The sequence below is a fragment of the Cebus imitator genome, unplaced genomic scaffold (genome assembly GCF_001604975.1).
Source record: "Cebus imitator isolate Cc_AM_T3 unplaced genomic scaffold, Cebus_imitator-1.0 Scaffold117, whole genome shotgun sequence".
Taxonomy (NCBI): domain Eukaryota; kingdom Metazoa; phylum Chordata; class Mammalia; order Primates; family Cebidae; genus Cebus; species Cebus imitator.
This window is the reverse complement of record NW_016107432.1, coordinates 7948235-7975407: the sequence shown is the minus strand read 5'-3', so window position 1 is coordinate 7975407 and position 27173 is coordinate 7948235. Positions and strand designations below refer to the sequence as shown.

Sequence of the window (27173 nt, the reverse complement as noted above, 5' to 3'; positions counted from 1 at the left end):
GAGCCAGACTGGGGCAGACGTTGGGCCAACCTGCCTGCAGAGAGGAGCTACCCATTACAGGTCTCCTCCCAGCTGAGAGCTGAACAGACATCTGCACAATCTGCCTGTGGAAAGGAGCTACCCACTGTGGGTCTCCTGCGAGCTGTACTGTAGCTCAATAAAGCACCTCTTTGCCTTGCTTACTCTCCAGTTGTCCATGTACGTTATTCTTCCTGGACACGGGACAAGAACTCAGGACCTGCTGAATGGTGGGAGTGAAAGAGCTGTAACACAAACAGGGCTGACACATGCCCCCTGCTCACCGTCCTGTGAGCACAAGAAGGAGAGAAGCACCGTAGCCCTTCAGGGAGCCCAGACTTAGAAGCTCCCTGAGCCAGGGCTGTGATGCCCTCTTTGGGACTCTGCTGTTCCTGGCATCTCCAAGCTTCTGGGCACCATTGTGTTCCCCCAGTGCCCACAGTGGAAGCCACTTGTGGTATGCCTGGTCCAGCCACAACCTTGCAGGGAGCCAGCATGCATGCCATTGCCTAGAGCTGTTCACCCCACCACAGCCTGCATGCCTAGCAGTGTGCAGTGAACAGACCCCATGCTGTCTCACTCATGCAACCCTCCCTGCTCTGTGCCTGGCTTGCCCTTGGTAGGCATGGCATCTGGGCCAGTAGCACAAGCCGAGGGCAGCCTGCCAGGCCAAGTGAGCAGGATGAGCCATTTGGGCCCAAGCAAAACTCAGGTGAAGATGCCACCGGCCACAGAGGTTTCCGGCTGGTGAAGCGACCCTCCAAGGATCCCATGACAGTGAGGTCGCCATGCCAGTGCTGTGCTCTCCCTGTAGATATGATCTTGCCAGAGAAAGTGGCAAAGCTGGCATTCAGCCCTAGGTCAGTGAGGCTCCACTACACATTATCTTCCCTGAGAACAATTTGTTCATTCATTTGTTCATTCAACAGAGATTTGCTGAGCACCTTCTATGTGCTAGGCAATGTTCTATGGGCTGAAAATGCATGTGTGAATAAAACAAAGTATTCCTGCTCTCATTGGTTTGGCTGTTTGTGAGGGGACAGTCACTTTTAAAATCATCAGACTCATAAATATATAGTTTAAGATGCTTAGTTTTGAGGAATAATTTTCGTGCAGTAAAATGTACTCTTTTAGTGTGTACTCTTCCGAATTCAGACACACACAGTCATAGATAAACACCACAATAAAGACAAAGACAAATTCCATCACCCCCACAAAAGTTCCTCATTCCCAGTCCCTGGCAAGGAGCAATTGATTTTCTACCCCTATGATTGTGCCTATTCCAGAAAGTCATATAAATGAAATCATTGTATACAGCCTTTTGAATGTGACTTTTTCACTGAGAATGATGTATTTGAGATTTACTCATGTCGTGTGTATCAGTAGTCCCTTCCTATTGCTGGATATACATACACGTGTTCATCTGTTCATCAGTTAAGAGGCACTTGAGTTGTTTACAGTTTTACATATTTATGAATAAAGCCATTATAGACATTTGCATACAGGTTTTATATCAGCTTAAGTTTCCACGTCTCTGGAATAATTACCTAGAAGTGGGATTGCTGGATCGTTTGGTAAGAAACTGCCAAATTGGTTTCTAGAATGGCTAGACGACTCTCCATTCTCACAAGCAGTGAATGAGAGACCCAGTTGTTCCCCATCCTCACCAGGATATAGTATTGTCTTGTCGTTGAGGTCATTATGCATTCTAATAGGTCAGTCGTAATTTCAGTTTGCAAATCCCTGGTGATTAATGGTGTTGAGCATCATTTCACTGGCCTATTTGCCATCCCTATATTTTCTGTGTGGAATATATGTTCAAATCATTTGGCCATTAATTTATTGGATTATTTTGGCTGGGTGTGGTAGCTCATGCCTGTAATTCCAGCATTTAGGGAAGCTAAGGCAGGCAGATCACTTGAGACCAGGAGTTTGCGACTCCTGGTCAACATGTAGAAACACTGTCTCTACTAAAAAATACAAAAAAATTAGCTGGGTGTGGTGGCACGCGCCTGTAATCCCAGTTACTCAGGAGGCTGAAACAGGAGAATCGCTTGAACCCAAGAGGTGGTGATTGCAGTGAGCCAAGATCACACCACTGCACTCCAGCCTGGGTGACAGAGCGAGAATTCGCTCAACAAAAGAAAAAAAAATTTATTGGATTATTTTATTTTATTACATTTTGAGAATTTTAAAATATATCCTGGATAGAATTCCTTCATCAGATACATATTCTGAAAATATTTTCTCTGAGTCAGTGGCTTGTCTATGACCTTAAAAGAGTTTTTTTTTAACTTATTTTTATTTGTTTAACTATTCAAGTGAAGCAGTGGGACTGCAAAAGGAGCAGAGAAATTTTAACCAGTTGTGATCAATTCGTTGTAAATACCACTGCACTTAGACCAGCTTAAGAGTCTTTTTTAAAAGCAGAAGTTTTAAATTATAATGTCAGCTGTAAGGTTTTTGTAGTTCTTTATAAGGTGAGGAAGTTCTCTTCTATTTCCAATTTATGCAGTGTTTTAAAATAATAAATTCATGTTGAATTTTTTTCACATAGCTTTTCTAAATCTGTTGAGATAATCCTGTGGTTTCTCTTCTACAATCTGTTGAAGTACTGCTGACTGACTTTGAAATGTTGAACCAGCCTTGCATTTCCAGAAGAAACCCTGTTTGGTCATAATGTACTATCTTTTTATATAATTCTGGAATCAGTTTACTAATATTTGTTCATAATATTTACATCTAGGTCCTTGAGGAATTTTTGTCTGTAGTTTTATTGTCCTGTAACAACTTTGTGTGCTTTTTGGTATTAGAATCATGCTGGCAACATAGTTGGGAAGTGTTTCCTCCCTTTTATTTTCTAAAAAAACATGGACAAGATTGATGTTATTTATACACATATTTTGTAGAAGTATGCAGTGAAGATATTTGGGCCTGGAGTTTTCTTTGAGGGAACGTGTTTAACTATGGATCAATTTCTATAACAGACATAGGACTATTCTGTTTATTTCTTCAAGGAATAAGTAAATTTTAATGATCTTTGGTAGTTTATTCTTTACATTAAAATTTTCTACCTTTGGTAGGAAATTCTTTTAAGGAATTTCCCTAGCCCTTCTAACTTTTCAATTATTAGGGCATACAGTTATGTGTATTTTTAGTGAGTGTAGATTCTATAGTGATGTCCCTCCTTTCAGTTCTGAATTGGTAATTGATGTTTTCTCTCTGGTTTTCCTAGCCATTCAGAGTAGAGGTTTATCAAATGTATTAATGTTTTTAAATAACCAGTTTTTGCTTTATTGATTTTCTCTATTTCCAATTTTTTATTTTATTGACTTGTCTCTTATCTCTATGCCTTCCTTCTCTCTGCTTCCTTTGAATTAATTTATTCTTCTCATTCTAGTCTCTTAAGGTGGAAGTTTGGATAATTTATTTGAGACTTGTCTTATTTTCCACTATAAGCATTTAATGCTATAAATTTTGTCTTAAGTCCTGCTTCAGCGGTATCTCACAAATTTTGATATATTGTGCTTTTATTTTCATTCAATTAAAAACACTTCTAACAATGTTTGGGAATTTTTAATATATCTTTCTTTTATTGGTGTCATGATCAGAGAAAATATTTTGTAGGATTTCTCTTTTGAAAAACTGGTGGTTTATTTTATGGCCTAGATAATGGTCTGTCTTGATTAATATTACATGCAACAAAAATAAGTATTCTCTTCTTTGGTCATGTGTTCTACAAATGTCAATTAGGTCAAGTTGTTTGATAGCCTTGCATAGGTCTTCTATATACTTTTGTTGATTTTTTTGTCTACTTATATCAATTACTAAGATAGGAGTGTTGGCGTTCCCAGCTATGATTGTGAATTTCTGTTTTTCCTTGCCTTTCATTCAGGATCACTACATCTTCTTGGTAAATTGCCCCATTTATCGTTATATAAAGTCCTTCTTGTTCCTTGTTCTAAAGTCTGTTTTGCCTGATATTAATATAGCCACTTCAGCTTTCTTTTGGTTAGTGTTTTCATTATATATCCAGTGGTGTGCTGGTAAATGTCTAACAGCTAGTTCTCTGGTAAAGAAGAAACAAATCCCCCCAATTTATAGATTTTGCTGATTTCCTTGATGTAAGTACTCCACCATGGCTGATTTTAAGTTAGCAATGTGACATGATCAAACACAGTGTTGGGAAGAGACGAGAACAGTATGCTCTTGTGAGCTTAGTATAAGCCCACTCTAGTATATCCTTGATATCTTTTTTCATCCTTTTATTTTTAACCTATCTCTGTGTTTTTATTTTTAAAGTACATTTCTTATAGGCAGTCTTGTAAATCCTGTCTGACAGTATCTGTCTTTTCATTGATATTTAGACTACTTATATTTAATATAATTATTGAGATAATTTTATTTAAATCTATCATCTTGCCTTTTTTGTATTTGTTTCATTTGGCCTTTGTTCTTCTTTGTCTTCCTTATTTTGGATTAGTTGATCCTTACTTAGGATTCCACTTTAACTTTTCTATTGGATTAGTATTTATATCTCATTAAAAAACAATATACATCTTCAATTAATCAGAAAACACCTTAAAATCTATTACAGCATATGTAAAGCAAGAATCTTATAATATATCCAAATTCATTCTATTCATCTCTTTTTTACTATAAATATATAATTTATTGGATTTATTTTAGCTTCAAATAGTCAATTATATTGTGTTAAAAATAAAAAAAATTATTTTTAAATATTAAAATTTTTAATGGTTAAAAATTAAAAAAAATTACGTGTACCTTCCTTTCACTATTTGCATATTCTTTCTTTGTGTAGCTTCAATTTTCTAGCTGATACTGTATTCATTCTACCTAGAGGACTTCCTTTGACAATTCTGGCTATTAAAATCTACTGTTAATGAATTCTCATTCTCTCTCTCTCTCCCCCCCCCCCCGCCCCCGCTTTCTTATATAAGGAAAAGAGTCTTTGTTCCTTACATTGTTACAAGGTATTTTAACTGGATACAGAATTCAGGGTTAAGTGAGTGGTTTTTTTTCCTTAATCACTTAAGTTGCTTCTGATTTGCAGTATTTCGGACAATACATCTGCTTTAATTCCTATCCCTGTTCCTCTGTAGGTAATATGCTGTTCTCCTTCAGCTGAGTCCAAGATTTGCTCTCTATTTTTGGTTTTAGATGTAATGGACCAAGGCATATTTGATTTATTTTTCTTTTTGATGTTTACTCTGGTTGATGTTTTCTGAGCTTTTTGGATATGTGTTTTGATTACTCATAATTTTTAGAAAATTCTTGGCCAATAACTCTGCAAATATCTATATTTTTGACCCATTCTCTCTCGACTCTGCTTCTGGGATTTCAAAACCAGAAGCTAGACCTTTGATGTTTTCCCTCACAATATTTATATGCTTGTTTCTCCCCATCCCCCACTTTAGGCAATTTCTTTTGACCAGTCTTCAAGTCTATCGATGAACCTATTGGAAGCATTCTTTATCTCTGGCACTATGTTTTGGCATTTGTTTGTTTTTAACATTTCCATCTGCTTTTGTAGTTTCTGTCTTTCTGTGGAAATCCCTGTCTGTTAACGCATGCTGTCCACCTTTCCACTAGAGGTTTTGAAATGTTTTAAATTGCTTGTTTGTTAGTTCTGACATCTAGTTCATAACTGAGTATGATTCTGTTGCTTTCTTTGTCTCTTCACAGTGAGTTTTTGTTTTTGTTTTTTTTTTTTTTGGTTTTGTCCTGTGTCTGATAATTTTTTATTAAAATCTTTGCATGATGTATAAGAAAATGTTAATGCCTGGAAATGGGTGTGTTTCTTTTACTAGTATGCATTTTGTTTTCTTTGGAGGATTTAGCATTGATTCAATCTAATTAGGAGTTGAGCTTGACTTGAGATTCTTTGTTCTGTGGTTATTTTCAATACATCAGCTTTAGAGTTGGGTTTCAATGTGGTTACTAAAGTGTTTTCCTCAATGCTCCTGTTCCACCTTTGGCTTAGAGTTTCCCTGTGAAACTGTGCCTTAAGTATGTGCCTCTCTATGCTCCTGTTTTCTTGCAATAGGCTTCTCTTTCTAGTTCCTTGACACTTGCTGATGTGGCAGAGGTTGGGGAGAGTAAATATCCTCTGCTGCTTTAGTTCAGCCTGTCTTAGATAGGCTCTGTGTCCATGGGTCTTGGGGATCTTAGGGGTATTTCACATGGATCCTGTTTTTCCCCCAGCAGTAGGAAACCACTAATGGTTTGATCCCAGGATCACTGCAGGGAAAAGAAACTGCATTTGCTAAGGCCCTGAGGGAAAAAGAAGCTTGGCCCATAGAACCAAAAGAAACTGCTGTGACCTAAGCAAAGTCAGCAAGACAGATAATGCTGGAGAGGTGTGAAGGGCCAGATCATGCATTACCTGTGTGCTGCATTACAGCTTTTGGTTTTTTATAGCAAGTTCAATGGAAAATTTTAAAGAGCATTAATTGTCTTGGATAAACAGAATTTGGAATCCTTTAAGAGAGTATTACAGTATAACTTTTCTATCATCTCATATACTATTTAGAAGTTCATCCAAGTTTTATATATTGACTGGAAAATAGGCTTATTCAAATTCTGTTTCCAGTTAGAACATCATTTCTCCATGAAAATTTCCAGAAGTCTTTTTTTGTTAATTTACTAGTTGAATCTGACACATTTAACATGAAGTAGCTTTCTGGTACTGGTGCATCATTTATTTCTGTCCTTCATCAGAACTTACCTATTTACTCATTAGCCAATTAATTTATTGGATTATTTTGGCTGGGCGCAGTGGTTCATGCCTGTAATCCCAGCACTTAGGGAGGTGTGCCAGGAAGCATGGGAGCTGAGGTTCAGTTGCAGGCCTGAGTAATTACCAGTTCTGTAACTCCTCCGTTTCACTGATTCTGCCTCTTTCCTCTTCCTCTTCGCCTTCCCATGGACACCTGTGAAATACTAATGGTCAGCAGCTGAGCAGTTTCTTGCGTACTTTGGTGAAATGAGTTTCCTATTGCTAGCAATGCTACTAGCATCTCCCCAAAAAGGGAAATTATTAGACTGATGCAGTGGTTTCATGTTATCTCAAATTAATGTGTAAGTGTGTGACACCTGAGTTCACCTGGCTAGCCAAGAGCCCAAGAAATAAAATTACCCCCCAGAGGATTCAGAGAGGCCAGGCATGCTACTTCTCTCTTCTTTCCAGAGCTTCTCAGCACACTTCAATGCAATGACTTACAATAGAGCTCTTGAATCATATGAGGGAACATGTACAATATGTACCTTGATGAGTTGGACCTCCTTTTATGCATGTTTCATTGTACATTCAGTAATAATGAACTACTATAACAACTAGCTCACCTCTCTTGAGAGCTTGCTTTGTGTCAATCTCTGAACTACATGTGTCACGTAAGTTATCTCATTATGGATTAAGGGCTATTACAATTCCATAGAATCTGCAACTCAAAGTTAAATGCTTGCCCAATGACAAACAGCCAGCAAAGGTAGCCATTGAGATTCAAAGCCAGAACTCTGGCTGAAGTTCTTTGCCATTATGATGCATTAAGCATCTTCTTCTAGATCAGCTGCGTGCTAATCCTTTTGAATCTGGAGATGACGTAATCATGTTCCTGCTTTCAGAGAGCTCACCACCCAGTAGGGGAGATGGACATGTAGACTATTAATTGAAATACAGTATGATAAGTGCTGTAAGGAAGAAATGAGCAAAGGTTTGGTGAAAATCTAGACCTAGATTGATGTATTAGTAGTTTTCCAGGAGGCAGGGTAAGACAGGAAACAGAAATAGCAAGGGACTTGACCAGCATTCCATAGTGAAATGCAGTCTGTGTCTTGAAGTATGAATAGGAGTTCATGTGCATTTAAAAAAAAAAAAAAAGTGGATAAGCCAAGTGCGGTGGCTCAGGCCTGTAATCTCAGAACTTTGGGAGGCCAAGGCAGGCGGATCGCGAGGTTAGGAGTTTAAGACCAGCCTGGCCAACATGGTAAAACCCCATCTCTACTAAAAATACAAAAAATTATCTGGTCATGGCGGCAAGTGCCTGGCTACTTGGGAGGCTGAGGCAGGAGAATCGCTTGAACTCGGAAGGTGGAGGTTGCAGTGAGTGGAGATCACGCCACTGCACTCCAGCCAGGCAACAGTGCGAGACTCCATCTCAAAACACAAAAAAAGGGGTAAAGTCATTGATGATTCAGAATAAGTATATCCTAACTGGCACAATAGATGTAATAAGAGTAATGGCCAAATAAGAGGGTGGCCGGGGCCTGTTTTTAGGATGTTTTCATGCTAAAACGCTTAAAATTTATGCTATAGTAAATAGGAAACTTGGAATGATTTTAAGCAAGTAGTTTGAACACGTGAATAATAATAATACTAGATACCATTTATTGAGCACTTACTGTAAGCTTAATCAATGTATACATAACCGTTTTCTCTTCACAATAAGATTATGTAGCAGACACTGTTATTCCGTCTTACAGGAATAACTTACTTATATGAAGTACATATAAGAGGTTAAGCAGCTTACCCAAGGTCATTGGGCCAGTGAGCATGGGAGCTGAGGTCCCGTTGCAGGCCTGAGTAATTACCACTTTCATAACCCCTCTGTTTCACTGATACTACAACTTAGAAGTCTCTCAGGGGCAGGTGGAGCTGGGATTGAAGAGCCCCAGGCTGGAGTCGGGCAAGTGATTGAGGGAGCAACCATGAGAGCAGATAGAGATGAAAGAGGACCAGGGTAGAGGATAGAAAGGACCGTAGAGAGGAAGTTTCTGGAAGGGCAAAATGGTAAGTCTTGGGGACCAATCGAATAATCAAATACAAAGGCTGAAAGAGTACTAGGGTCCACGTTGACTCCCAGGTTTCTGACTGCACAGCTGAAAAGACCCTTGTGGCTGAGACTGAGAATTCAGGAGAAGGGGAAGTTTGAAAGCCTGGCTCAGACAGGTTGAGTTGTGCCCGCGGGACCTGCAGGTGGAAGTGTCCAGTGGGTGTTGGCGACCCAGATCTGGCCATCCTGCCAGCCAGGTTGTGCAAGCTGGGGACATGGGCTTGCCTTGAAAAAAGTATCTGTGGGTGGGAGACTTGGGTTCTAGCCCAGCTGGGGCCAAAAGTCATTTAACTCCACCATTTGGCCTTGGCCCCCTTGTCTGTAACATTTAAGGGAGGGAGGAAATTATCTTCAAGTTCCCCTCTAGGCCAAAATTTAGTAATTCTATGTTCTCAGTCAAGAAGAGAGCAAACACCTGTAGAAAGATCCTGGAAGTCTGTCAGCTCTCAGGCTAGATGTTGAATAGCATTTCACACTCCACTGCAAATATCAAAACCTTTGGCAATATTCACAGAGCTCGCTGCGGCAGGCTGATCATTACACTTTAGGAGGTGATTGTGCGCTTTTCATATTTTTAGTCTAACGAGGAAGTAAACTCTGTGTGGTAGTGAGGGGCAAATCCCACCAAATGCACATCTGCATTGCTGAGGGAAGGTGATCTGTCATTTCACCCCCCATGTTCCTGCTTTTCTGGAAGGCCAATTATGTGATGCCCTAATGCTTCTTGGCATCAAAACTCACTTTTCACTTCAAACATTGATTGGCAGAATTGTTCAACCACCAGTAGAGACGGTCAGCAGGAGGTGAGGCTGATCTTTCCAGGCCATTGCAGGGCAGCCAGAGGTTCCCTGGTGCCCAGTGTCCGCCTAGTGTATTTTGGACTCACAAGACTCCATAGAGCATGCACCGTGCACCCCACGCAGTGAAAGATAGTGGCAAGAAAGCATGCACTGTCCAGGAATGTGAATCAAATTCCAGTTTCAAGAGGATTTTAAGTCATTTTTATTAATAGGAAAACCACATTTATTACTTGTCTTTTATCTACTAATTGGAACCAAAACTACGAGTATTTATGAACATCCAGAAATTTTGGAATATAAAACATAGAAAGTATATAGGTGTGTGTATATATGTATGATATGTGATTTTTATATTCAGCATGTTTGTAAAGATGGCATAATTGCTGGTAAACTTACAGGCTTTGAAGGAGACAGAACTAGGTTGTCATCATTTCTGGTTGATCCTGGGGAGTGGAACTGGGTTCAAATGAGCCTTCGTAGCTGTGTCACCTCAGATATGGTACCTACTCTCTTCAAGTACTACCTTCCTGAAGTGAAGGTAGTACTCCCCTGACAAGGCCCTTATCAGATAATAATACTCACCTGACAAGGTCCTTGTGCGATAAGGTGAGATAACGCGTAGACACTCAGCACAGTCCCTAGCATCTAGTTAGCTTTTCCAAGGCATGAATAGCATATATGGAGAATTGAGAAGGGCCTCTGGCACATAGTAGGCTCAATAAATGGCCACATTTATATTGCAACTATTGGTATTGTTAAGAAAGCCACTATTCATAGTAACAGTGGAACAGCCGTATTGAACCTTGGCCTAAAAGTTGGAAGACAGACATTCCAGTCTGGGCTCCTTCACTCATTATCTCCATGGCACTGAACATGCCCCCCTGATCTCTGTGGGCCTCCATTTCTTCATCCATGGCCCTGGTCCTTTAAGGATGGGACAACTGACATGTGAAGGAATCTGTGCTCCACAAAGCCCTGCACGAATGCTATGGATGTGATGGCAGTTACAGTTGGCATTTCCAGTGGCTGATAAATAGATTGAGGTTTGGCCATTCCCCTTACCAAGGCAGTGAAAGAAGTAAAATTTCCCAAGGCCTTCCATGAAACAACAACAAAGAAGTTTGTTGTTGTTTCATGGAAGGCCTTGGGGAATTTTACCCATCCATAATCCAAGCAGATGTACCTGGGCCTTGGACCCTGGACAGCCTTTCTGGGCATGGCCACATTATTTGCTTGGTCTGTTGCTCGCTGCCCCAGTGAGCCAGGGCTCCCCCTAAAGCTGCCTTTATCTCACATGTGTCCTAGGGGGTCCTCAGTCCCAGCCTTTCCTGTGCCATCCCAGAGCAACTGGCTCCTTCCTCTGCAAGAATCCTGAGCAGCTAGCTCAAAGCCCATGTTGTTGTGAAGATGAATTCATACTCTCAAAACAAGACTTTTCACAGAGCAGATGCTGCTTAAAGATTAACTGTTTTAATTAGCAGGATTTAAAGAGCTTAGACAGTGCTTAGCACACAACAAGGCAATAGAAGTGTTTGCTATTTTTATTATGACCGTTTATTTATTTAGTTAGTCAACAAATTTTTCCTGCGTAGCTTCTTGGTACCAGGCAAGGCGTGAGGCACCAGAGAGACATGACAGTCTCTGCCCTCAAGGAGCTTGCAGTCAAGAGGGAAGGGAGACCAGTAAGCAAAAATGCATCAGGAGATGAAGAGCATGGTGGGAATGAGGAAGCCCCTAATCTAGCCTGGGTAGGAGGGAGATGGTAAGGAAGTGATAACAGCAGAGGCCTATTCTGAGGAGTCCGCTGTACCTGTGAAGAGCTTTGACTGGCACGTGGTAGGTTCCTGGAGGACGTAGCCCTGGGGCTGCACCTTCTGTGAGTCCGGAAAGGGTGGCAGGAATGGAGACAGAGACAGGGTGTCCCAGGAACAGCAGGCAGCATGGAGCCAGGGTGACCATAGGCAAGCAGGGAAGCACAAGACAGCGCTGGGCCGTGGATTTGAACTCACCCTCTGGGCCAGACTGGTCCCAGCTCTAGAACCGTGTGTTCCACCAACAATTGAAAACAGGAAGAATTCCAGGATCAAGTCAAATGCATTTCCAAGCCATGCCTGCTCTTGAGTTGGGTCCCTGTGAACATCACCAAAGTACATCAGTACACGAAAGGCTCTGAGGAGCCCGGCAGGGAAGAATGCAGCTGGGCCGCATCCCTCCCAGGCATGTTGGACCTCAGAACCCTTTCTCCTCCTGCCTCTGTTGGCCTGACTTGGAGCTGGTGGCATTGCAAGGAACACAGTTTGTGAAACAGCCGCCATGATGGGAAGATCTTTTAGCAGGGAATACCGTCGTCTGTGGCATGTCAGAACACCAACTCCCCGGACAGGAGTGTGAAGGACAGATTGAAGGAGACTCAGGGGCCAGAGGACCAGCTGGGAAGCTATGCGGGAGACTAGAAGGGAAGAATCAGCGTCGGAACATGGGCAGTATGTGGGCAAAGGCGAGGAAGGGAGGGTACACACGTTATTAGGAGGCAGAATCATGCACAGTTGGCAGCTGAATGTCACTGTGACAGTCACGGGAATTCCCTGAACCTGAGAGTCAGGACCAGGAATTCTAGACTTGACCTGAGAGGTACTGCTGGGTGGGACCTGAGGCAAGCCACTGGTCCTCCTCAGCCTGGTGTCCCGTTCTAATGAGAGGTGTGGGGTATCAAGGGACCCTTCGCCCCTGCCATGCTGACATCTTGAGAGGCTGTGAACTGTTTCCACCTCTGCTGCAGACACCAGTGAGCAGACCAGCCCTATGGCATCAAGGTGAAAAGCCAATTCACACATTTATTAAGTGCCTTCTGTATACTGGGCTGAGCACCAGGCCCTGGGAGGGAAGGAAGGAGGGCGAAAGAGTGCACCAGGGCACCAATCCCTGAGTAACTCAGTCACTCCTGGCAGTTACCCAGTACAGGGGGAAGGAGCCTGGAGTCAGAACACCAGGAAGTGCTAACCCCAGCTCTGCTATGCTGGCTGGGTGACTTGGCAAGTTCTCTACCCCTTGTATTCATTTCCTGTGGCCACGAAACAAATCACTGCCAACTGAGTGGCCTGAAGCTATAGAACTTCATTTTCTCACAGTTGTGGAGGCTAAAAGTCCAATATCAAGGGGCCAGCAGGGCCACGTGCCCTCGGAAGGCTCCACGGGAGCATCCTTGCTGCCTCTTTCAGCTTCCAGCCGTGCCAGGCTTTCCTCGGCTTGTGGCCACATCGCTCCCATCCGCCTTCGTCTTCACGTGGCCATCTTCTCTGTGTCTCCTTTCCCTTATAAAGACATTGATTGTAGGATTTGCAGCCCAATCTAAATCCAGGATGATTTTATCCTGAGATTCTTAGCTTGATTACATTTATAAAGACCTTATTTTCAAATACGGCCCTATTCACAGGTCCCAGGAGTTAGGACTTGAACATAGCTTTTACAGGGTGGGGGGGAGGAGGGGCAATGATTCAGCCCACTACACTTCCTAATGTCTCTGCCTCCTCATCAGAAGAATAAAGACGATTGTAGCGTTTATCCTGTTCAGTGGCTGGTGGAATTAAAGAAGTAATGAACATAATCCTTAACATGGCACCTGGCAAATCACGGTTGCTATTGTTCAGATAGGTGGCTTACACCTGTCCTTCTAGCTCTAAACCTGTGTAGTTCTCTCGCATCTAAGTGCTGGGATTCTGAGCAGCCAATGACATCATTTTAGTGACGTAGGAATTATGACATCAATGTTGTTGTGTTCTATCCCCCAAGTGTTTGGGGAAGGAGGGAATGTCATCCCCTCTAGGACTGCAGACATTTGTCACTTGACTGGTCACGACAGCCAGGACAGTATCACTCTGTTGCTGCTGAGTTCTACCCTGAGTTCTGAATGGACTGGGGCTTCCAGGCATGACAAGGATTGATGGGGAACCACCTCGGCACACACAGCCATTCTGCACTCCCGAGTGTACCCTATGCTATTGGAACTTGTGGGCTGGGCCAGCAGCTGCCAAGCCCCTGGGAACACACAGACAAGCATGATATGGCTCCTTTTCTCCCCAGCCCTCAGGACTGAGAAGAGGGACAGGCACACAGGCTGTAGTACAGGGAAGGAAGTCCCTGCAGGCTCAAGCCCAGCTTCCAGCTCAGTGGTGGGACCCAGCGGGGATTCAGAATAGCACAGCTCAGTGCCAGGCTTACAAGGAAGGCATTAAATATTCACTCACCCCATGCTTAATGAACAAGTATGATCACTGACTTTGAAGTCAGGATGATTTATCACCCATAGGAAGAGGCAGACGAAAAGATGCTGAAAATACAAAACACACAGAATTTGGAGACCAATCATTCATGAGGCTGTGGAGGACGGCATTTAGGAGGGTTCCCAGATCTCTGGTTTGGGTAACTGCTGGACGGTGGGGAGGCTAAGCATGGCAGAGGAAGAGGAGGTTGGAGTGATGATTTGACTGTTAATAATATGTAATGTTCATGGAGCACTCGCTACGGGCCAGGCATCCTGCCAAACTCTTGGAGTATATTATCTTATTTAATCTACTTAATCAGCACAACAGCCCAATGAATAAACCATTATTATTATTATCCACATTCTATAAAACCAAGGCAAAGAGAATGTAAGTAGCTTATTATTAACAAGTAACTCCGCCCGCCCCAGCAGTCTTCCTGTTTCCCAGGGCACAATGCCTGTTCCTTTGTAAGGGCCAAGTAACCTGAGGGGCAAGTTCTCAAACTCCCAGTTGCATCATTCCACCATGTGGCACTGAGTATGTGTTTGTACTGAAAGAAATGCTGAGACAAACCTTACTTCAAACAGGAATTCAGCAGACCTGTAAGGTGCATCTCAGCTTTGCATTTCCTGGCTGTGTGACCTCTTCATCCTGCTGGCCTTCTCTGAACCTCCTCTGTAAACATGTCCCCAGAGGCTGTTGTGAAGAGGAAAGGAAACCCGTGGGTGAAAGTGCACTTAGGAAGTGTGAACCAAATGGAGAATATCGCCAGGGGGCAGCTAGAATGTGGCTGCTGGTCAAATTGAAGTGCGGAGCTGCCCATCCAGCAGCCCCAGGTCAATTCCTTCATTTTATTTTCATGCCGAGCGAATGCCCATCTAGAAACTGAGCCGAGGCAGCTTTAATCACAACATGTTGTGCCTCCCCGGGACAGATTTCAGCTGCTCTGACAACTGTAAAATGGAATTATGACTGCAAATTAATTTGCTAGAAATAATCAACATTTCACAAAATTTTCCTGGAAGACAACATAGACAATTAGACCCTACAATGCACTCCTGGCCTAGTGACGGGGGTGCGGCGGGGTGAGGTTAACCCACCACTCAGTCCCTTGGAGAGTGGTCAGGGATGAGAACCCCAGGACAAACTCAGTCCCCTGAAGAATAAGGGTCCTCCATCCCCTTCGCATTATTTTTCTATTGAGGTGAAATTCACATCACATAAAATTAGCCATTTTAAAGTAACAACTCAGTAGCATTTAGTACATGCACAGTGTTATGTGACCACCACCTCTGTCTAGTTCCAACCCATTTGTTTTCATCACCCCCAAGGAAAACTGGTGCCCGTGAAGCAGGTGCTCCCACCCCCCCCTCCCCACCTGCAGCCCTAGCAACCTCCAATCTGTTTTCGTCTTGCGGATTTACCCATTGTGGGTATTTCATGTTAGATATCACCTATGCTAAAATAAAGTAGTCCCTGAGATAGGCCCCAGGCACAGAGAGCTGTAAGCATCCATTTATGAAGGTTCTCAACGCCTTGGGGGCTCTGTTCCCCTTCTTCACTCTGGGTTTATCCCACCCGTTCTCCAGCGAACATGCTCCACCAATCCACCCCCTCCAGGGGCATGTCCTCACTTTCACGGAGTGGATGGCCCTTCCTCACACCCTCGGGGGTTCCCACCTGCATTCCGCTCGCCAGTGTCGCTCCAGTGCTTCCTGTGATTCCTGTAACTGGTTCGCAGGCAGCTTATGACTTACCGAGGGTACAAACCATGTGGCATAGTGGAAAAAATACAGGTTTCACTGTCCAAAAAAGCTAGATTTCTGGCCAGATGCGATGGCTCACGCCTGTAATCCCAGCACTTTGGGAGGCTGAGGACAGATCACCAGAGGTCAGGAGTTTGAGACCAGCCTGGCCAACATGGCGAAACCTGTCGCTACTAAAAATATCAACGTTAGCCGGGCGTGGTGATGGACGCCTGTAATCCCAGCTACTTGGGAGGCTGAGGAAGGAGAATCGTTAAACTCGGGAGGCAGAGGTTGCAGTGAGCTGAGATGGCGCCACTGCACCCAAGACTGTATCAAAAAAAAAAAAAAAAAGGCTCGATGTCTCTCCTTGTCCCTGCCCTAAGGGGACATTGGTGGCCGTAAACTGGGACCCACAGTGATGTTCTCTTTGTCCTGTCGTTGGCAGCCCCGGAAGTATTCCAGGTGTACCTGGACGGAGGCCCCGGATACTCGTACCCTGTCGACTGGTGGTCCCTGGGCGTCACCGCCTACGAGCTGCTGCGGGGCTGGGTAAGACGGCGCCTGCGCGGGGCACGCAGGGCGGGGCGGGGGCTCACGCTGCACCCGGGCGGGGCGGGGCGGGGCGGGGCGGGGGCTCACGCTGCACCCGGGCGGGCTGGGTCGGCAGGGCCCGTGGCGCGGGAAGGAGCACGGTTGGGGGAGTCACCGCGCCCCGGGCTTCAGTCCCGATGCCTGTGTGCCACCTAGGCGCACCCTTCTGGTTCAACCCCCTCACTGTGCAGAAAAGAAAGAGGCCCAGAGGGGGAGGGTCTTACACAAAGGCCCACAGCGGATCAGTGACAGGTCAAACAGCAAAGCACCCTGGCCTCGTGGTTTCAAACACTGTCCCCTCTGAACCCACAACACAAGGCCTCCGTGTCTGATTTTCTAGCTGGCCGAAAAATCTTTTAAGGTGAAGACACTACTTCTTTTTTTTCTCTGTTTCACATCTTCCCTGAATATGTAACTCGGTGTCCTAAAAAATGAGACGTTCAATATGTATTTTTATTTTCTTGCATTTAAATTTACTAGCTGAAGATGATTAATGGGGCTGCTTGGCAGCTGTAATAACACATATTTTTATTTGAGCAGAAAGTGTTGTATCTAGGCTGGGTGCAGTGGCTCAGCACTGTAATCCCAGAACTTTGGGAGGCTGAGGTGGGAGGATCTCTTGAGCCCAGGAATTTGAGACCAGCCTGGGAAACATAGAGACATTCCATCTCTACAAATAATAACATTTTTTAAAAAAAAAATAGCTGAACATGGTGGCACTCTGCTATAGTCTCAGCTACTTAGAAGGCTGAGGCAGGAGGATCACCTGAGCCTGGGATGTCAAGGCTGCAGTGAGCCATGCCATGATGGTGCCACTGCACTCCAGCCTGAGTGACAGAGTGAGACCCTGTCTCAGAAAAAAAGAAAGCATTTTGACTAAAATTAATTTTGAGGTATATTTCTTTGTACAAGTATCATTTGAAAAGGATGTCACTTCACCATGTCTCAGGACCATGGTTTCCTCATTGGTACAACGGGAATAATAATATCCTTTCTGTCTATTTTGCGGAGCTGGAGTTTTAGGATTCCTGGGTTCCTGGACGGTGGGAGACCTGGTTTGCCTGAGACTTGGCTCCATAGCACCAGTGCCCAGCACAGCGCCGACAGAGGCAAACAGCCAGATTCTCCCACAAGCTACAGTTTTAATGTTGTTTAAGTAATTTGCATACATGCATATTCATGCCCATGAAAAGTACCTTTCTTGAGGGCATGGTGGTATCTTATTCATTGTGGGTGTCCCAGTGCATGATTATAATGGGTGTTGAATGAATGTTTGTTGAATGAATGAATGATGAGAGCCGTTTGTACTCTGTGAGTGCAAATAAGTATTATTTATCACCCTGTAGTCAAGCAACAATTTTCTGCTCTTTATCTCAATTATTTTTCCTGAATTCCTCAAAAACATATTATTATACATTGCATTTTTAGAATACAAAGAAAATAGGAACTTGCTCACTGAATGAAAAGAGCTAATGTCTTGCAGGCTTACCTGTGAGCTGCTGCGAGGCTGGGTAAGACAGGCCCCTGTGCGGTGTTCCCGCTTTGTTCATTTCTTCTTGGCTGTTTCCTCTGATATATATGCTCGGAGGAGGAATGTGAGGGTCCACGATGTCGTAGGAACCAGAGCACATAGGCATCAGCCAGAGGCTCTTAATCGTATGTAATCAATCACAGAAAAGACCTTGGCAAGCAGTAGCCCTAAACGTGACTGGACCCCTGCCAACAGAAAGGCTATTGGCAGTCATTCCTCATGCGTCGGTGCAGCAAAGATGATAGCTTGGCAAAAAGCCCCAAGGATGGAGTGGTCCCTGCTGATTCACAAGTAAACTATTTTATTTTATTTGTAATTCTTCTGAGTTTTCTGCTTAAAGATCCAGATGCTATTTTCAAGGGGGATGCTTCTTGGAAGAAGAAGAAGCAAATGATGGGGGGGGCGGGATCTGGGCCTTTGGCGTGGAGACAAAGTAATGGAATGAAAGAACACCACCTGTGATGTACTAGTGTAAATCTTTTTCTCAAATATTTTTGGCAGGCTTATTCTTTGACCCAAAGGACAACAGGCTTCTGCAAATAATTTATTCTGTTTTTCATACTGAAAACAGTTGATTTAGTAAAAAAGCTGTGCTGAAAAATACTCATATTTATCCACGGGCTGCATAAATTTAAGAATTAACCTCCCCCATTTGCAATTCCTCAGTCATGTCAGTGACAGCATCCTTGGGTAGGATCCGTGGAGCTCCTTACCTCCAAAAGAGAAAGAAAAGTCATAGTAGGGGCCAAGCACAGTGGCTCACATCTGTAATTCCAGCGCTTTGGGAGGCCCAGGAGGGCAGATCACCTGAGGTCAGGAGTTTGAGACCAGCCTGGTCAATATGGTGAAACCTCATCTCTACTAAAAATACAAAAAAGTAGCCTGGCGTGGAGGTGGGTGCCTCTAATCCCAGCTACTCGGGAGGCTGAGGCAGGAAAATCGCTTGGACCAGGGAGGTGGAGGCTGCAGTGAGCCAAGATGGCACCACTACATTCCAACCTGGTGCAACACAGGAAGACTCTGCCTTAAAAAAACATCAGAGTGGGATTTCCCAATATTGTAGAATCTTAGAGTTGGGGAGCATTGAAAATAATGTGTGGAAAATTGATGTTAATATGGCTTGTTGGCCGGGACCCAGGAAAACAGCTGCTTTTCCTCATGAGGAGCCAAGCACTCTTTACTGGAAGCAGAGGGGCCATGTCCCCCGGCAGCTTTGAGACCAGAGTGCAGAGCAGGGGCCTCCAACCGCTGGACCTGGGTTCCAGCCTATGGCCGGCTAGGAACTGGCCGCACAGCACAGCAGGAGGAGAAGGTGAATGGCAGATGAGCCAGGGAAGCTTCGTCTGTATTTAAAGCCACTCCCCATCACTCACATCACCACCTGAGCTCCACCTCCTGCCAGGTCAGTGGTAGCATTAGACTCTCATAGGAGCATGAACCCTACTGTGAACTGTGCATGTGAGGGATCTAGAGTGCATGCTCCTTATGAGAATCTACTGCTGATGATCTGTCAGTGTCTCCCGTCACCCCCAAATGGGACCGCCTAGTTGCAGAAAACAAGCTCAGGGCTCCCACTGATTCTACATTATGGTGAGTTGTGTAATTATTTCATTATATATTACAATATAATAATAATAGAAATAAAGCATACAATAAATGTAATCCACTTGAATCATCCTGAAACCATCCCCCCCAACCCTAGTCCATGGAAAAATTGTCTTCCTGGTGCCACAAACACTGGGGACCACAGATGCAGAGAACCCTGTGCTTTGGGTTGGAGCTTGTAGGCTGGACAAGAGACGTAAGTAGGATACAACTTCTCTCTGAACCAAACTAGAACCTTAGCTCTTAACCCTGGCAGGCCTGCTGAGGGAAAGGAAAAGGCCCAAGTAGGTGCCACTTGTCAAAATTCCTTTTGGTGCCCCAGTCACCCTGGCACCCTGACTACCGCCTCTCCAGGGAACACTATGGAAAGAGATACGAGATCTCCCTTCCTCTGACCACATCCACAGGGAAGAGATGGACAGCTCTTTAGCCAGCCATTGTCTCAGCAAACCTCAAAGTCTCTCTGACAGGTGAGCACCCCTCCGTTTATTGATTATCCTCAGGATCCAGAGAGTGCCATACCTCCAGAAAGAATCTTTTTCACTCTTGGACAGCTCTAATGGCTAGAAATTTTTTCCCCTTACTCAGTCAAAACCTGCTTCCTTATAATAGAGGAAAATAATCTTAGAGGAATCTCACAGGTTCAAAACCTGGCTCTACCAGGTGCCCCATCTGGGATCCTAAGTAAGGCTGAATGTTCACAATCCTTTTGTGTTAACAAGAAGAAATTAGTAATTATATCTACCCAATAGGATTGCTTTGAGAATTAAATGATTCTGATTATGTTCATTACCCAGCTCCATGACTGATGAATGACTGGCACTCAGGAAACGTCCCCTTAGGACGTCTACCCAGGGAGGACCTGCCAAAAAGCCTGTGTCCTTCCCAATTTAGCACCTTTCAAGCACTAGAGGCAGGCACTGAGAGCAGAGGCTTGATCACACCTGCTTGCTGACCATTAGCGAGTAAGGCCTATGGGCTTCATGAGCAGCGATGGGTTCCCATCCACACTCTGTGCTTCTTGGTGCTGTGCTTTGGGCTAAGTCACTTAACTCAGCTGAGCCCCGGCTTCCTCATTCATAAAAGAAGGCTTATCAGGCCCACCTGCAGGGTCACTGCGGGATTTCGTGAGAAAATGTGCTCAGGGTATAGGCAGTGTCTGGCACACAGGAGACAGGCTGATGATTACGCTAATAAGTAAGTATACACACAGGGATGATTCCACAAGACCAGCAGATGCAGGTAAAGTTCTGCTGACTTAGGTTTAGAGGAGCAGAGGAGAATTTCAGAGGGCGGAGACATTGAAGTCAGTCATATATGAATGATTGGAAGGAATAGTGTGGGCAGAGAAAGAGAATTGAAAGCTCAGGCTGACTCAACACACATTTTGGCCTAACCACCTGTCGGGACAGTGAGGGCACAGTCTTTAAAGGACCTGAGGTCAGCTGGAGGCACTTGGCTTTACTCTTTAGATAGTGTGGTGCCATTCATGGAACCTAGGCAGGGAAGTGACGCACAGTGGCCATATTATACATAGACACACATGGGTTCAAATCCTGACTTCGCCAACTAGACTGTCAGTGATCTCCAGTGAGCCTGTTTCTCATCTATAAAATGGGGAGAAAAGTGGTGCAGGCCCGTGGCACGGATTTCTCCACCTGGGCACTGTGGACATCTGAGGCCGATAATTCTTTGTGGTGCAGGACTGCCCTGTGCATTGCAGGATGTTCAGCAATATCACTGGCCTCCACCATCAGATGCCAGCAGAACTCCCCACCCAGTTCTGACAACCCAAAATGACTCCAGACATTGCCAGATATCCCCTGGGGGACAGTTGTCCCTGGTGGGGAACCACGGCCGTAGAATAATTAGGAGGACTAAGCCAGATCCTGCACGTGAGGCCATTAGCACATCGCATTGCACCCCCACAGATTGGGCTTTCAGCACCCCTCGCCCCTTTCACATCCCCTTAGGACTTCTACCCTGGGAGGACCTGCTGGAAAGCCTGCATCCTTCCCACCCTAGCACCCTTCAAGCACTAGAGATGGGGGCTGAGAGCAGAGGCTGGATTACACCTGCTTGCTGACCATTAGTGAGTAAAGGCTGTGGGCTTCATGAGCAGAGATGGGTTCCCATCCACACTCTGTGCTTCTTGGTGCCCATGCCATGGGGACATGAGGACTTTACCCTCTTTGCTCACCTACCAGCCTCCTTCCTGATCTGGTGTTATCCTTGCCTTTGACCCCAGTCAGCACTTCTCCCTAGGAATGGGTAGACAGAGACGATTGAGGGTGCAGAGAGGCCAGAGCAGAGGGAGGGTGCTCGGAGCTCCCCCTAGAGGTGAGGGTGCAGCACTGAGCACTGCCGGATGTACAAGGGGTGGGTGGGCTGAACCTGGAGAAACAGGGTCATGTAGGTGTGTCAGCCTCACTGAGGGGACCAGTAGAGCACTGTGCCAGGAGTCACAGCCCGGGAGGTAATGGAGTCTGTGATCTCCATTCAAAGGAGGGGAAAGGACCTTGGCGAACTTTTCAGTGGTTTCCAGCTGTGTTTCTCAGACTCCAGGACCCCGCAGAGATGATTCAGCAGTTCCATGGGGGGAAAGTGTTTCTTCAGGCTTTGGAGGTTTAAATTGCCTAAGGAACTGTTCTTCACTTTTCATTTGTTCTGTGTTTAGGATTTGGGGTAAAAAGATTGGGGGAAAAAAACATTGGATTAGATGGTCTCCAAGGCCCAGCTCGACTTTAACAGTTAAAATGACAGGCATCCGGCAGTTCTTTTCCTCTGTCTTCTATTTTTTGGTAAATTGGCAGGTTTTTTTGTTTTGTTTTGTTTTTTGTTGTTTTTTTTGTTTTGTTTTGTTTTGTTTTGTTTTGTTTTTTGTAAACCGAGTTTCCTGGAATAGAGACACACCTGCACTCCATAGTGAGTGTATCCGATGTCCCACTGCTAAAATCGCTTTTACCAGCAGTACATGGAATTACTTTACCTTATAAATACCACCTGGTGTTCTGAGGCAACACATCTCAAGGCCAGCGAGTGAGAACCCAGCATCAGTACCAGCAGGCCGGATATTCATCTTAATATTTGCTGATCATCTTGTAAAAGGACGTACGTTTCTCTACAGACACCCAAGCAGATGAGGGCTGAACCTGAGGAACTTGTTTTAGTCATCATGTTCTAAACTCATGTCTGAATGTATTTCCGGCACCGGCTTCCTGGTGTATTGGAGATATTATTATCATCATTGTTTTTGTAATTGGTCCGGCTGCCTCTAGAAGGAGAGAGAATTGCAGAGATTAGAGAGAGAGGGGCTCACGTGAAGGTCCAATGGAAAAGCAGAATTGATGAGCACCTTGAAGCGACCAAGAAGGAAACAGGGAATTAAATGTAAATGATCAGAAAACCTTTACATTTGTTTCTGGCTGATGTTCTAGCTGGGTGCTTGGATTTTCGGTCTCTGGTGGCCCTGCGGAAAGAGCAGGGGATGAGAATGGGGGGCATTGGGAAAGTCTCTTTTCATCTCCCAGCCTCAGTTTCCTGACTTTTGAAATTAGGAACGAGGGGATTGCATCATCATCCAGGGCCTTTGCACCTCCAGCAGCTGGGCTTTCAGGGTAGGAGTGGGACTGTGTTGGGCGGTACTGTTTACCGAAAGGCAAAAAAGATGGGAAGAAGCAATTCTAAATAGTCCAAAATGGCTGGGCGCAGTGGCTCGCGTCTGTAATCCCAGCACTTTGGGAGGCTGAGGCAGGTGGATCACCTGTGGTCAGGAGTTCGAGACCAGCCTGGCCAACATGGTGAAACCCCATTTCTACTAAAAATACAAAAAATTAGCCAGGCGTGGTGGCATGTGCCTGTAATCCCAGCTACTCGGGAGGCTGAAGCAGGAGAATCGCTTGAACCCGGGGGATGGAGTTTGCAGTAAACTGAGATGGTGCCATTGCACTCCAGCCTAGGTGACAAGAGTGAAACTGTCTCAAAAAAAAAAAAAGTCCAAAACTGAACTCAGCCCCAGCTTATCTCCCGATGGTGGCCCTGAGCTCTGGGTCTCCTGCCCTCCCCTAAACATGCCCAGCAGTCCCGCAGGTTCCCTCCCCAGCACTCATTCCACCCCTGACCTCCCTTTATTGCCCTTCTGCCTCCAAGACAGTGAGTTCAGTGCTGGAGGGACCATGTCTGTCCTGCTCACGCCAACCCCATCCACAGAGGGCACCCGCTCATCACAGGAGTAGAGTCAAAGTCGGCCACCTCCAGTGAGAGCTCTGCGTGTGGACGGTGAAGGCTGCTGTTCATTACCTGTGACAGCCTTAACTAAGATCCACACACTGGGTGTCTTAAACAGAAATCATCCTCTTACAGTGCTGCAGGCCCGAAGTCCCAGGTGACATGGTTGGTAGGCTTTGTTCTTCCTGAGGCTGAGGGAAGGACCTGTTCAGGCCTCTCTCCTTGGGTTGGGTTGTGGATGGCTGTCTTCTTCACATGGTCTTTCCTCTGCGTGTCTCTCTGTGCCTTAACATCCCCTTTTTATAAGGACCCAGGTCAAGTTGAATTAGGACCGACTCTAATGACCTTATGTCAATTGCATGACTTCTATAAAGAGCCTATGTCCCAATAAGGCCACATTCCGAGGGCCTACAGGCTAGGACTTCAGCATATGAATTTGGGGGACACAGTTTTCCCTGTAGCAGTACCAGTAAGAGGCGAGCCTTGGTAACTCACACTACCTGTCCCCTCACCTCAGTGCCCAGCTCCAGGATGTCCTGGCTCTGTTTTGTGTTCTGGGACATGGTCATGTTAACAGCCACCAGCTCATAAAGATTCTATGAGCTTTGTGTCTCCTAAGGGCCATTTTCAGTTCAGATCGGCTCTCATCGCTCTCATTACCGTCTTTGTTTCTGGCGAAGTGCAAAGGGATTTCACATGTGCAACGGCGGGCAGAAAATACTCGTTCATGGATGTAACTACTTCCCATTAGATTAAAAAAATGTTTGAAGAAAGATTTTTAAAATGGTAGTGTATCAAGTTAATTGGCCTTTCTAGAGAGCCAAGGTTTTGGTTTTGCTCTGCCTATTATATGGTGAAACTGACAAGTCCTCATTCAATTAACAGATAAGAGAGAACGTGCCAGTCAGGAAAAAAAGCTCCCTCTGGGTGGGCACATTTGAGGCAGCACAGGCACACCCCTCAGGGCTGACATCTTCTCCAGGGCCCCCTGTTTGGTGAAGATAAAGGTGCCCCTTCACGCCAGGGAACTGTAGGCCTCCCAGGGATTGGGAACCGTCACCCCTTCAGGCTGGCACCTTCCATCTGCAGCAGACCCATGGAAATTGTGGTTCCACAAGGCCAGAGCCAGCGCCCTAAGTGCCACAGTGTTACTGACACGACCTGTGGGCTTGATCATGTGGTGTGTGACAGTTCAGTGACCACAAGCTAGGAGGGTGGCCACTAAGGGCAGTGCAAGCAGATCATGCTTCTACATACTGCCACATGCACAGGAAATCAGCTCCCCCCAGGCGGGGTTTTCAGGATGGTGATAAGGGGAGTTAGTTTCCAACTCAGGCATCTCCGGGTCCTACCAGTTTTTGTTTCGCCAGGCCTGGGCTTCTTCTTGGAACTTTTCTGAAAACAGAACTCAAGGTGCAACCAGTGCAAGTGAGCGCTTTTTCACAGTGTGTACCTGGAAACCCCAAACCCCGGGACCCAGGGTGACAGTGGGATCCCAGTATGGCATCTGACTCAGGGTCAGTGTTGGCTCAGCACCTGCGGAGGGACTGAGACCTTCTCTGTTGCCGTGCTCTGGGACACTGCTCAATGACAGAGAAATAAACATGGTCAAATTCCCCCTTTGAGCAGCCCACAGCTTCGTGGAGGAGACAGACCGCAATAATTTTACTGGCATGTATTAATGGTATCAACTTCATATGTATTATCGTGGATTCACTGCTCAGACATCTCTGGGATCAGTTTGTTTGTTGCACCACGCATGCCAGGACCTTATTGCTCTTGTAGTTCCAAGGCATGTGACCATGATACAAACCTGAAAACATCTTGGACTGCGGTTCAGCCGGAGAGGGTCTGGGAGACATGTTCTTTCATGGGGGTTGGGGCACGGGAAGCTGGGATTGGGATCGCACTGGGGGGGCACAGGAAGTGGGGATCAGGAACAAGCTGCTGCTCAGAAGCACTCCAAGCCTTGTCCCCAGCATCACAGTCAAGAAAGTTCCCGAGCTTTGAGAGGGGCTTAGAAGCAAGAAATTGTATACGGGAATGTTGAGAAACATGGTCAGGAGGCTTCATTTCCTACCAAGTTTGGAAACTGGGGGAGAGCACAGCGTACACATCCTTACCATGGAAAAGGGAGGGCAGGCGAGAAGGCAGGGGACGAGGCTGGTGTCCTCCCATTTGTCAGCCCAGCCACAGCCAGACACTGGCCATCTCAGCCCTGTCCACCCCATGGGACAGTTCAGCCAGGACAGGGACAGTGGTGGCCAAGGCCCTGCAGCAGGTGGAGGCTATGACTGGAGGTGTCCCTGGGTGCCTGGTGGACAGCAAGAGTCAGCTCCCAAGTCTGTGACTGGAGCAGGGACTCGTGTTAAGCTGTTGAGAGTGAATCCTGCTTCTGCCACTTATGGGCTGTGAGTCACCCCTAATCTCCTGTGGTCACAGGAGCAGCACCCACCTGCCAGCTCCTGCACTGGCCCCTGGGCCTGGTTACTGTGGGCACATGGATTCGGGCCACCTGCTCCGCTATAAAAGAGAAGCACCCAGGGGAAGAATAAACCGCTCCTCATAATCACACAATCTTAAATTGCATGGACCGTGCCTTCTGATGCCCTCTCTCTGATTCTGGCTGTTGTCCTGTGGTTGCAGAGGCCATACGAAATCCACTCGGCCACGCCCATCGATGAAATCCTCAACATGTTCAAGGTGGAGCGTGTCCACTACTCCTCCACGTGGTGCAAGGGGATGGTGGTCCTGCTGAAGAAGGTAAGGGGGCAGCTGCCAGCCTCCCCAGCCGGGAAACTACAGTGAGTATAGAAACAGCCATATCAGCAAACGAAGGGGTAAGAATACAAGTGGCACATCAGGGGTGGAAATGATCAAGTCAGTTGCTCTCAAATGCCAAGTGCCGTGGAATAAGCATGATTATGGGGGTGTGTGCAGGTCAGCAAGCCTTGGAGGACAGCGAAGGCTATGACAGCAAGCCCCCAGGCTCCTGTCACTCTGCTACGAGCTTCTAACAAATGGAAGTACTTAATGCATATGGGCTTTTCAAATCTGCTGCACATGGCCTTTTCACTCAGTGACCTTTAGGAAATTGGGTATCTCGGCCAGGCACGGTAGCTCACACCTGTAATCTCAACACTTTGGGAGGCCGAGGCGGGTAGATCACCTGAGGTCAGGAGTTCGAGGCCAGCCTGACCAACATGGAGAAGCCCCCGTCTCTACTAAAAATACAAAATTAGCCAGGTGTGGTAGTGCATACCTGTGATCTCAGCTACTCAGGAGGCTGAGGCAGGAAAATCGCTTGAGCCCAGGAGACGGAGGTTGCAGTGAGCCGAGATCATGCCAGTGAAGAAAAAAAAAAAAAAAAAAAAAAAAAAAAAAAAAAAAAAAAAAAAAAAAAAAAAGAAAGAAAAGAAAAGAAAAAGATTGGGTATCTCCCTGACTTTCTGCAGGAACTGTTGCTATTAGAATAAAGCAGAGGTTCTCAAAATATGGGCCCAGGACCAGCCAGCATCAGCATCATGTGGGAGCCTGTT

General features: G+C 45.6%; 1 protein-coding gene across 2 annotated transcripts in view; it reads left to right on the top strand.

The window, feature by feature from the left end:
• Positions 1–27173, top strand: part of STK32B (serine/threonine kinase 32B) — a 440962-nt gene that overhangs the window by 375154 nt on the left and 38635 nt on the right. For both annotated transcript variants that reach the window (XM_017539152.2, XM_037742226.1), the window contains 2 exons: positions 16126–16229; positions 26281–26397. In XM_017539152.2, the coding sequence (XP_017394641.1) occupies positions 16126–16229; positions 26281–26397 (221 nt within the window). The remainder of the gene's footprint in view (positions 1–16125; positions 16230–26280; positions 26398–27173) is intronic.